Source organism: Sesamum indicum, linkage group LG2 (assembly GCF_000512975.1).
Source record: "Sesamum indicum cultivar Zhongzhi No. 13 linkage group LG2, S_indicum_v1.0, whole genome shotgun sequence".
In the NCBI taxonomy this organism is placed as follows: domain Eukaryota; kingdom Viridiplantae; phylum Streptophyta; class Magnoliopsida; order Lamiales; family Pedaliaceae; genus Sesamum; species Sesamum indicum.
The window spans coordinates 13632214-13645324 of record NC_026146.1 but is presented as its reverse complement, the minus strand read 5'-3'; the positions used below and the strand labels follow the sequence as shown (position 1 = coordinate 13645324).

The window sequence follows — 13111 nt, the reverse complement described above, 5'->3', positions numbered from 1 at the left end:
TCACGTGCTGACCATTACAGCACGGAAACTGGGCACTCAGGTCTAGGCTGTCTCATATTAATACGCGGAGGGTATGATTACATTTTCAATCCTATAATAATGGAATATGATACATTTTAATCCTGCATTTTAAATAGGAGAGATAATTATATTATTCTCTTCTTAAATTAGGTATAATTATATATATATATATATATTTTTTTTTTTTTGTAAATTTTCAAAATCATATTTAGAATTTTTTATATTTGATTTTACCCCATAAATAGATTCATACATTAGTCAAACTTTACGAAATTTACTGATATCAATAGCAAAATTAAATAAAATTTAAGTTTATCGCAATTGTCTTATTGCAAGTCAAATAAATCTTTTCTATTCAAATTACTTTTATAATCCCACATGGTATGCATATTGCTGGTCAGAAAAATTTAGAAAAAGTCCATAAAAAATCAAATATGCTAAATTTTGAATCAAATATATTAAAATTAAAATTAGATATACTGAAAAAAAATATATAAATTACAAGACTAAACAAATAATTACTAAATATATAAGACCAAATATATTGTATTCCATAATTATATGACTAAAAATATGGTAAATTACAATGATCTCTCCTGAGGTTTAATATAATAACGAATACCCTCTCGTCGATTGAAAAAAAATAAAAAATTAAAACGAGATGAATAAAAAAATTTTAAATATTATAAAAAAAAATATCCACCACATCGTCTCATAGGGCCTTGTAATTTCATATCAAAGTATGTGAAGGCGAAGCATAAAAATTCCATCCATACAGTATATTAAATTCATGTACATATGGTCCGTACATCAAACAATTTCTAATTTCATCTGCCATTCCCTCAAAACTTCATTCAAACTTATCTAAGATTCTTTTTTTTTAAATAAAAACAAATTTATAAGCTCCGAAATAAAAATTGTTGTTTTAAGATAAGAAATTTCCACTTATTATTAAAACTTTAACAAATATTTTCAACTTAATTAAAAAAATGCCGTTACCAATATATTATAAACTTCATCGTCATCTTATTTTATCCAGAAATTTTAATTATAAATTAATTGAGCTTCAAGCCAAGTCCAAATTCGCCCATTTTAATTTTCTTAATATGTTTGGCTGTGAGTTTTGTTCCCTTCGCGTCCTTATCTTTTTTCACACAAATCAATTTCTTTTTTATATTCTTGTAACTAAAAGTAACTCAACTTAGATCATGACAATAGGATATATGCAACTCACATGACTATTAAACTATTGGTCCAGCAATAAACGAATTGAATTCTTATCAATGAGCAAGGTCTTGACATTTTAGAGTCGCACTTCTTGAGACAATTTAACTCCTTTACACGTGCTCTGAATAGGAGTAGTTTCATTTTCAATATGGGATGAAAATACCTAAGTCAAAAATAAAAAATACTTATAAAAATTTTATAATATTTTGATGCAATTGCTCATTTTTTGTCGAAAGATAACTTCTTAAACTCAATATATTTAATTTTAATTTATGGGGGAATGTGGTCCTCTTAAAAAAAATGAATTTAATTAATAAAAAAAAAAAAGTGAGTATGATACATCATATTCGTACCGTATTCTTAGGTCCTTACCTTATTTGAGAACATACTTTATTTCCATATGCAGTACAATTTGGTGCAAATTCATAGAACATCTTACTGCTCTGCATTATTGTAACTTATATTACACATACATATTTTTTTTTTCTAAATTTGATGTCTACTTCTATACTTTTTCCCACCTAAATCACACATTCACACCTAACATGACATTGTTTTGTGGCTTTCAACTTTCTTACTTCTTAGATATTTTTTTTTGGGGGGGGGGGTTTGAATAAGATTGTGTTTCACTAAACTTATTTAAAACTAATTAGTTCTATTCATAGAATTCTTTTTTTCAAATTTTTCGAGCGATTTTTATAAGTTATTTGGGTAATTACCAAACAAGGGATTAAATACAATTTACCCGTTTCAAAATTAGAAAAATTCAAAAGATTCCCTATAAAAGAAAAAAGAAGAAAATACAAAATATTCCCCTACATTTAAAAAATGATGCACGCTGCCTCTCTGCCCAAGGGGGTGTTTTGCATCATTTTTCAAATATTATAGGAGTTTTTGTATCTTCTTTTTATAGGATTTTTTTTTTCAAACTTTTCTAAATTTATAAGGGGTAGAATTGCATTTAACCAACCAAACAAGATTAGCTTGTTGTACAATATCAAATTATTTAGCATAATAAATATCAGTTTTCAGTGGGAAATATATATTTTTAATTTTGTATAGGTTTTCGTATGAAAATGAGAACTATTGTTTGGATTAGTTAATTAGTGAAATTGTACTTGATATTGAACTGTAGTATCAAATCAATGTAAATATATATAAACACATATATTTCACTTTATTTATTATTTTAAAAACTGAAAACCGAAAATAAAAACATAAACAAAAGAAATACAAGTAACAGCTAATATTACCTGGGATTCAAACGTGGACGTGCAGAAAAAAAAAATATATATATATATATATATATATGGTGGTTAGGACTTAGGTGTGAGTGAGTGGGCGTCTCAGCATGTCCCTTCACGTCGTGGTGTTTAGGTCAATGCATTTCGGAGCTAACTCTATGAAGATTGATGCATGAACCATCAAACTTCTCTTTTCCATTAATTTAAATTTGTTTGAATGAACGTATGAGGATTGCATGCAACGATTGCTAATGATTCACTTCGGTTATCCCCAATCAAGAAAATTCTGATCCAAATTGAATTTGGTTTTCGTTTTTTTATTTTTATAGGCACACGAGACCTGGGTCAACAAAGACCAGAATAAATTATATAGAAAATTTAATATACTTATCGTACAACTGATGTATAATTCAAAAAGCATGATCAATTATTTTAAAAAATGAACCAAACTTGCCATACAATTGATTTGATTCGAGGGGCCTCGTCTGAATAAGTATTTTTCACCCAGTGAATTACAATTCTCCGTGTAGTGACAATGTTGACGTTGTTGTGTATGTCTAATTCCTCTAAACAAATCCCTATCAACATGCATAGGATGAGAAGTTGGAGAAAATAAAGCAGTTATTGATACTATTATTTAGTTTTTTTTTTTCCTTTTTCTAATTTGTTTTGAGTTCACAATATTGGTTTCTTTTTCTAATTTTTAATCATTGATACGCGTTATCTCTATATGCATATAATAAAATAATTATTTATATTTTAAAATTTATTATAAAAATAATTGTTCACGCTTTAAAATAGGGTTTAATGCAATTTACCCTCTGTAATTACAAATAAACAAATTACTATTCTCCGTGCGTTTTAAAATAAAACAATTTACCTCTCTATCTGAGGAGGTAAATGGCTACTTCTTAAAAAACAGGGGAGGTAAATTGCTATTTTTTTTTTATAAAATATAATTTGCTCATTTGCAATATCACATGGAGTTGCTTGAAATTTTTTTCTTTAAAAAATATTCTAAATAAGAATAAAATATATAAATTAATACAACACATTTTCGAAAAAGAAAAAAAGAGAGAAAAGAAAATTAACTCAATGGTATTGTCAAAACAAAAAAAAAGATGGGTGCAGCAGTGAAAAGTGCATTTTCTTTTTATATTCTTATAGATAAATATATTATTCATCTATAGAATTTATTGGGTGTGAGAAGTTAGAATAACTATCTTTGGTTGATAAATGTATATAGACTAAAATATCCTTGAGTACGTTTATTCTTAAACTAAAGACCATTTCTCCAAGAATTTCTGTATCATTCATATTAAAATTATTAAGAAAATATTAGTTTTATCAGTTTTTTTCCCCTTTCATATAATTAAATAAAAATAATAAAATTATAAATTATATATACATATTGAGTGTGTTCCAATCACTTGTATACCTTCCGAGAGTGGAGTCAAAATTGGTGTCCGTCAAAAAGAAGGCCTAGTTTTCCTTGTACAACTTGCGGTATAAAAATCAAAGCAGTAAGACAAAATTTCAATGTATTTTAGCAATTCATATGGAGGGTGATCTTTGTACATAAACCTCAGCTGCAGGCAGAAACAAGACAGGAATCATGAATCCCACAGAAAACTCCATCGAGACTTCTTCCAATGAAGAGGATGATCATCGCCAGTACGCGATGCAGCTAGTGAATGCCTCGGTTCTGCCCATGGTGCTGAAAGCATGCTTTGAACTCAACTTGCTTGAGATCATTGGTGGAGCAGGCCCAAATGCCCGCCTCTCTGCTTCTCAAATAGCATCTCAGGTTCCTTGCCTCAACCCGTTTTTGCTCGACAGAATGCTTGGCCTTCTAGCTAGCTATTCCATTCTCATGTGCTCAGTTGTGGACGCTGGAAATCATAGCCATAAGGTCAATCAGGTCGAAAGGCTCTACTCTTTGGCTCCCGTCTCAAAATATTTCATCCGCAACGCTAATGGAGTCTCGTTGGCCTCCATGTTTCAAGCAAACCAGGACAAGATTATGATGGATATGTGGTATCACATGAAAGATGCAGTTATAGAGGGCGGGCTACCGTTTAACAAGGCCTATGGAATGAATGCTAGTGCGTACATAGTGAAGAATCCAAGTTATCTCCAGCTGTTCAGAGCCTCGATGAGTGATTATAACACCATGTTTATGGAGAAAGTATTGGAGACTTACAAAGGGTTTGAAGGCCTGAAATCCATCGTGGATGTGGGCGGTGGTGATGCTAGCATTCTGAACGCAATACTCAGCAAGTATCCAACCATCAAAGGCATTAACTTTGACATACCTGCTGTCATAGAAAACGCAGCTACTTATCCACGTAACAACTACTCTTCTTCAGAAATGCCTTTGCAATCAATTTTAGCAATCTCGATGCAAATCTGACTATTGCATTTCCGAATATTGATATGTTCTCCAAAATGATCTCGGGAAGAATGTAAACTAGATTAATGTAACACGATTAACAAAATGTATATATTAGCTATAGTTCATCAACTAAGAGTCAAATATCACAGGGCACTAAACCCCCAGTATGTTTTGCCAATTAATTCTTTGATGCGTAACCTGTAATATACTTTCAGGTATAGAGCATGTTGCAGGAGATATGTTCATAAGCATTCCGAACGGAGACGCAATCTTTCTCAAGGTTAGTTATGGTTCCACAGCTTCCGAGTTCTCTACTTCACATAAATGGCAAACTAGTTAAGCCTACAAAGAGAGTTGTCTTACAGAAATCTTGTGAAACAGTGGATGCTTCATTCTTGGGACGACGAGCATTGCGTGAGGATACTGAAAAATTGCTATGCAGCATTACCGGACCATGGGAAAGTAATGGTAGTAGAGCTGGTTGTTCCGGAATCCCCTGAAAGTACAGTTGATGTTAGAAGTAAACTACAGTTTGATTTGATCCTGATGAACATGAATCCTGGAGGAAAAGAAAGGACAGAGAGAGAATTCAAGACTCTGGCAGAAGCAGCCGGATTCTCAAATATAGAAGTAAAATGTTCTGTCTACAGCTTTTCCTTAATGGAGTTCTACAAATAGATAGTATAGGACCAAGCGATGTATTTGAAGTCATTAACTAGCAATAAAGTTCAATTTATTTGCGATCTTCAGCAAAATATATACAGAGCAGAGACACAGTCAAGAGATATACATCGATAGATCCCAAGACAGAATAATAATTTACAGTTTAAATGGTATATACATAAAGGTGAAATGCCGTTTACTTGCAGAGAGTATAATTATGCTGCTAATGCATATACTTTCTTTTTAACAACTGAAAGTTTCTTTAAGTGGAAATAACAGCAATAAAGAAAAAAATTCAAGAGGGACGGATTTAGACCGGATATAAGAAAAAGGCTTCCAACATGGAGATTTTCTACAGAAAGTGGTTGCTTATGAATCAGAAAAGCATAAAGAGACAGGTTACTTCAAGCAAAGCAAAAGGTCTTAGGGCACCCCATGTAAAACCATTCATAAAGATCTACACAAACAGCAACGTAATAAAAACGAACTATAAGGACTCAGAATATAGCTATTTTCCAAGGAAATGGAATTTTGATTACTGTAAAAAGAACTGCCATGTTCCAACAAGTTCGACCAATCTTGACATAAATATGAACAGAAACCTAAATCATGGCATCTGTTCTCTTTCTATCTGGATTGTGACGTGACTGATGTTGTATTCCCTCTTGATGTAGTCGATGACCTTATCCAGCACCATGTCAGTATCAGCTTCAGGCTTGACTTTAACGTGGCAAGCTAATAAGACTTTCCCAACTGTAATTGCCCATATATGCAATTCATGAACTGCAACAACCTCCTCCATCTCACAAAGACCCTTTTCAAGCATTGTTGCATCAATCTCTCTGGGAGTGCTCTCCATAAGAACCTCAAGAATGTTCCGCAGCATCCTAATTGTGGTACCCAAGACAATTGCGGAGAAAATGAGGGTGCAAATAAGATCAATGATTTTCCACTCTGGTTTATACCAGATAATAGCTCCACCAATCATAACCCCAATACTCTGTATGGAATCTCCAAGGACATGAAGGTAAGCCCCCTGAACATTTATATTTCGTAGCTTCTTCTTTTTCTGTCCACCTTTCGACTTATTCTCACCCTCACTAGATCTGCTAAGCAAAGGCTGACTAGGGTCTTCATCATGGATATGATGATACTCGTCGTGTCCTTGTTCAACATGATGATGCCTAGTGACTGTCACTCCATGGCAGTGCATGTGTTCGTCCTCAGAACCATGATCATGATCCTCATGTCCATGATGCCCATGGTTGTGCCCATGATCATGAGCGTGGCGATGTCCATGATTATGGGAGTGGCCATGCCCGTGATCATGACCGAGCAAGAGAGCCATGATAATATTCACCAACAACCCAAAAGCAGAAACCAAAAACATCAAAAAGCCTTTAACTTCTCCTGCATCATTTATAAGTCGAAGAATGGCTTCATAGACAAGGATTCCAGCAAGAAGCCATATTAATTGAATTGAGACCAGCGCCCCCAGTATCTCTATCCTAAAAAATCCATAAGACTGACGTGGGTTAGCTTCCCACCCTGCAGCCCACAATGAAAACAAAGAAATAGCAAAGGCGGCAACATCTGATAGCAAATGAGCTGCATCAGTCAATATTGCGAGACTATTGGCTTTGATTCCTCCAGCAACTTCCACAGTCATAAAAATGATGCACAGTACAACTGCAATCAAAAGTTTCTTCATGGAAGCTGAACGTTCTTTTGCGTCCTTAGAAGTGGTCTTTGCATCAGAGAATCCACATGTTGCACCCTCGCATACCTTGCTTCCACTAGAGCCCGTCTCTGTAGTTGGTACATCAGCACAGACCTCAATGACATGCCCATGCTCTATATTTTGCTCCATCTGAATAGAGACAAGTGTTCATTGGTAAATCATCCAAAAAATAATTTAGCTATACAAAGCTTTAGGAAAGTAATCGCGACAATTTGGAGAAAGTACGATCACAACCATAAAGTGATATTCCTCTAATCAGCTAGCTCCAATGACTTCTTAATACTAAATAACCATTCTTTGACATAACAAATTTCCAGAAAAGAACAGAAACCTTTAATCTCTATAACTCATCTGATGAAAACGGATTGACCTAAGAACAAAGACCAAACTCAGAGCAAGGGTACATCAAATCATCAATAGACCAGCAAATAACTTCGGATAATGAAGGTGAAATGACAAAGTAAATCTATAGATACAAATATTTGCAACTGCAAGTATACATACATATCCTCACCCCATTCATATTCAAACATTAAGACCAAATTAATCAGAGAAACACTAACTTAAGATTGCAACACACAACGGAAAACTCAGACATGCATACCTTTAAACGGAAAACTGTCGCACCAATAATCAAGTTCAAATATCCTAAACAACCACCGTGAATCAATCAAAAGAAGCTCAAGTCCTTCAACTCACTATCAGGCAACAAGAATACTGCATTTTTAAATAACAACTGAAGTGCCTACCTAAAACGCAATAAGGACAGAGAGAGAAAAGTCAGGATAAGAACACGTCACATTATCTTACTAGCAGCCGCTATAATTTTCTCAAGTTTCTCATTGACGTATGTATATGTGCAGCAAATTGCCTCTAGGAAAAGGGACAAAAATAGCAGTTCAACAGCAATGCAATCAAAATCAAAACAAAGAAAACAACAAAAACGAACCATGAAGGCATCCAATAACAACCCATGAACTGCGGGGGAAAAAACAAGCTCAGAAGTCGGATCTTACCTGCTCAATGCCCACAAAACAAGAACTCACGTATCTCGTATAAACAGAGCTGATATAACTTCAAAAAGAGAAAGCACAAGAAAAGAAAAGTGGGTTTTTCACAGAATTCAAAGGAGGACCCGAAAAGGGTAGCTTTACGAGGATATGATTCGCAGCAGAACCTCACAGGACTTTCTTGATTATCAGTGTCATTGGGTAGTAGGTGCTATTTGCTAAGTACTACTTAAAAAAGATGTACAGAAAAAACAGGATTATGGGAACTAGGGCTCTACTGCGGAGGAAAGAGAGATTCTGTCGTTGGAATTGGGAAGCCGGAATTGAATTGGATTTGCAAATTTGGAACAGAGCAGCTGGAGCTGGTGGATCACTCCTCACCAATTATTTTATGATCAGGAATGAAAACAGAAACTCCTTTTCTTTTTTTAACATGTTTCTTGCGGCCTCATAATTTCGGTTCACTTTCACTTTAGGTTGAAAAATAAATTAAATTAATTTCAAAATTTTGAATTCGTAATAATTTACATTTGAACAGAATTTTTTGTTTGATAAGATTTCAAACTCAATTCGTAATAACATACTTAAAAAATCAAATTATTTTGAGTTTGATTTATATTTCATCTTATTAAAATTTATTTTTGAACTTGATTAAATTAATAATTAAATAAAACTCAGACTCAGTTGGAAAATAATTCAAAAAAGTTGGGATTGTGATGTGTTTTGGTTTGACAGATTTTTCCCAAAATAATCAATTTTTTAATTTCAATAGTTAAAACTCTAGTTCAAATGCCAAGAAATGGGAACTTGAAAACTCAAATTATTACTTTATTCATCCTGCGAGAGTTGGTCATAATTTACTTTAAAAGTAATAATTTACAAAAAAATTCTTTCGAAAAAGAACAATTATGCACCAATCGAACCTGAACCAATAGTGCAATACATTGTGTAATTGATGTACAGTTCAGAAAAAGTGACCAATCATAGAGCATGTGTGATACACTTATTCTATAATTGATTTGGTCCGAACAAGAATTTTTTCAATCAGTGTTTTCGCAGGAGGTAAAACGCAATTAACCGTTTTAATTTGTCCAAACAATTTTGTGATTTACCAATCCTACCATTGTATTTAAATTTGCAGAAAATGGGAAGTACATATTATAAAAGAAATTAAGTTTGGTTAAGAACTTGTTTCTAATCTAATCATATGCGCCCATAAATAGGAGGCACACTTTGTGCCTCTCAATGAAATCTGGCACACTTTGCGCCCAATTATTCAGAGGCAAACTTTGTGTCCGAATATTATTTCATATTTCAGATTAGAAGCATTTTTGTGAAATGTGAATCCAATTTCAAAACACAATATATAAATAATGATTGTTTTGAGTGAAATTAACTCATAATTCATTTGCAAAAGTTCATGTAACAATTCATTTTGGGTCCCTCAATTATGCCACTTATCTAAATTTGGTCCTTCATGTTTCCTCCTCGTCAGATTTAGTCTCATTTGAAAATTCCATCAAATTTGGTGTTCAACGTCAAAATTAACGGATTTGTATGTAAGTGGTGATGAGAGTTCAAACCCGAGCGTCTTTGTTGGAAAGGCGGTAGCCTCGTCACTCCACCAAACACTGTTTATTTTTTTTTATAAAAATAAAATATTGCTTACAAATAACATTGAAATAAAAAAATTAAAAATATTTCAAAATCATACTGAAAATTCTCAAAATCAACCATCTAAAGTTCGTGTAAAATTTTTATATATCCTGATAACAAAGAATTAAAATATAATAAATCAAAATAATACAAATACCAAACAATGCTATAAACACAACACCATCAATTACAATTATAAACAAACCTTACAGTCGTATCACCAAATGCATAAAAGTCATGTCATTAAATATATAAAAAAAATAAATACTCTAAACATTAGTCAAAAATAAATAATTCAATCATTGTTCCATCACAACAAGAAGATTCACTGCTTCTTCTTTTTTTTTATTCATCTTATTTCCACTTCCACTTAGCCTTCATGTGCATTTATTTTTTGGGTAAATTACAACTACATCCTCTGAAGTTATTGTCTAATAATTAGTTCAATTCGTTTGGTTTCAATCCATTTTTTATGATGAACTAACTAAAATACCCTTGTGGATTAATAATTAGTTTTGTTTATTTTAAAAAAATTGCGTACTAAGTGGATAATTTTTTTTATAATTTTAAAAAATCTTCATCCATACCGTTTGATTTTTTATAAGTTTTAATTTTTTTTTTTTAAAAAAATTACAGTAAGGTCAAATTTGATAATTTCATACCTCCATCTAAAGATTACATAATTTCATCAAACATCGGAGGGTATTTATAATTTTTTAAATAATAAGGAGGTATCCGTAATTATGTCAAACATCAGGGGAGGTCGTTGTAATTTACCCTTTATTTTTTATTGATTTTTTAGTGCAACTTTGCAATTCATGCCTCCCTTCACAATAACTGGAGTAGAATTTTTTTATGATCAAGTGACTTACATAAAGCACCAAAAGCATACGTACTTTTTGAGTTAAAATTACAAAGGTAAATTATATTTTGCCATTCGAACTATATCTATTTTACACTTTGGCATCTAATTTTTTTTTTTTTTTTGTCTCAACTTGCCATCTCAACTTTGCAAAATTTGCACTTTACCATACATGATCGTTTTTCTACTGATTTTTTTGTGTGAAAAAAATATCACATGCTATACATATGTTTAAAATATCACATCACATAATCCTTAATATCACATGTGAAGTGCATGTGATGTTTTCTTTAACGAAAAACTTGGTGAAAAAATAATTATAAAGGCAAAGTGCAAAATTTTGTAAATTTGATATGGTAAGTTGATATAAAAAAAAAAAATTAAATATCAAAGTATAAAAACAGTCGTAGTTGGGATGATAAAAAGTAATTTACCCAAATTACAATAAGAAAACTAAATTATAATTGCATAGTTCAAGCTTACATTAACTATTGAAATAGCATTTGATGTCCCTATCACATGCACTCCAACATCTTTTGAATGACATCTCTTGTTTTAATCTAAAAAGTCACCAAATACATAAGTTACAGAATCATCATAATGAAAGTAATAAAAAGAAAAGAAAGCATCTTTAAGACAACATAATTATTGTAAAGACTTAATGATAGATTTTTGGATCTTGACTGTATATTGTAGTAGGCTGAGAGGCTACACTTGTCATTATCTACAGGTGAACTACTTGATGTCTTCTCGGTATTCTTGAATTATGGCATATCCCTCCACAGGCACCACATTCCAATGATTTCCCCTTTTCCTCATTTTTCCATAAGTAGGCGGCAATAGGGGTGGTAGATGCCTTGTTATGAATGGCAGGTGCATATGCCCTCAAATGTCATGCACATATGTCTCTGGCTCAGCATTTCTGCACCAGATAGCTAAAATGGTTTATATGTCAAATCCCAGCTCCTACAGGTGAAAGACCTGTGAAGCACATTAACACTGTGTTGCTCATATGGTCCTATTATCTGAAATTGCAAATCATCAGCCTTCATAGCCAGGACTTTCTTGATTTTAGGACATATCAAACTATCTCGTTGTCCGGCCTTGTCTCTATTAACTTGGATTCTTGTCATCATCAAATTTCTCATTCCTTCAAGCATAGTTGATAATGGGTTTATCCCTAGCTAGCTCCAACAATAAAAGCTATATATATATCTTATATTATAATAATTATTAAGGTATGTATGTCACATTCTCTCTTTTTCTTAATAAATGCATGTCATGATGATAATTGAGTAAAGGTACGTAGATAAAGTTGGTGAATCTGAGTCATTGAATGCTGCATAGAATGAGAGTGTCTATATGTCTTGATTATGGATATTAATAATTAATATTATTCCCACGTACTATATATTTTAACACCTAACCCCATCAACAATAATAAATATATTCTGACTTCACTCCACAGAATCAATGTTCCTCACCAAAATATTCAAATATTTTTTTCTTTTATTTTTTTTAATATAATGGTATAAGAATATATTAATTGGTCAATTCCAATGAATACGCAAGAAGAAATATAGAAAAAAAATGAAGAAAATAACTCCTAGCTAACTACTTCACCATCATGGATTGACATGTCAATAAGAGAGGTCATGTACTATATTCACTATCCCAAAAAAAGAAATAAAAAAAAAAGAAATTTAGCAATAAAAAAATTAATGATAAATTTAATATTGTCATTAATTATATATTTTTGTGACAAGAATTTTTATTTTAAGGATGAATTTTATAGACTATATTATTGAGTAAAAGTTGTCAGTAGCAAGAGTTAAAAAATCATGTATAAAATTATTAATGCAGATAGCTGGTGACAGGGCAATAGTTATTTGTTGTCATTGTAGATGAAAACAAACGACAACTTCATACTCAATTTTTGTCGCTAATAATTATATAGTGAAAGTATCGAAATTGATATTACTTAATATATAACTTTTGTGATAACCTTAAAATTGACAGTTGATAATTTGTCGCTATTATATATTTTGTTGTATTGTTAAGAGATTCTTGAATTATTGAATGCACGTCCCATTCCACCCCGGCAATTATTCTCCAGCAAAATTGACAAAACCATTTTTTTTTAATATATAAAAATTTATTTCCCCTTCACATTAATATCACAAGCAAGAATTGGCCTAATTAAATATCCACTTCTGCTACAGTTCTTTGTCTGCAGATATTTTGAGAGATACCATATTGCACCCTTTGGGCTGCATTTTACAATAAGGTTCT

The 13111-nt window shown here is 32.0% G+C and overlaps 2 protein-coding genes across 4 annotated transcripts; one reads left to right on the top strand and one right to left on the bottom strand.

Moving 5' to 3' along the window:
• On the top strand, positions 3917-5954 carry LOC105156074 (caffeic acid 3-O-methyltransferase). The gene is made up of 3 exons (XM_011072107.2): positions 3917-4840; positions 5103-5167; positions 5269-5954. Exons 1-3 carry the CDS (start codon positions 4108-4110, stop codon positions 5563-5565), a joined length of 1095 nt encoding a protein of 364 aa, XP_011070409.1. The 5' UTR covers positions 3917-4107; the 3' UTR covers positions 5566-5954.
• Positions 4334-8731, bottom strand: LOC105156075 (metal tolerance protein 1). 3 transcript variants are annotated; one of them, XR_002288280.1, is made up of 5 exons: positions 8308-8731; positions 6153-7420; positions 5251-5383; positions 4696-4810; positions 4334-4484 (listed from the first exon to the last, which is right to left on the bottom strand). XR_002288280.1 is itself a non-coding variant. In XM_011072112.2 (2 exons), the coding sequence occupies exon 2, from the start codon at positions 7418-7420 to the stop codon at positions 6158-6160; it is 1263 nt and encodes a 420-aa protein (XP_011070414.1). In that variant the 5' UTR covers positions 7896-8041; the 3' UTR covers positions 6059-6157. The 3 variants fall into 3 exon arrangements, 1 of the variants encoding a protein (XP_011070414.1); XR_002288281.1 differs by having other exon boundaries at positions 4696-4807; XM_011072112.2 differs by lacking the exons at positions 4334-4484; positions 4696-4810; positions 5251-5383; positions 8308-8731 and adding an exon at positions 7896-8041 and having other exon boundaries at positions 6059-7420.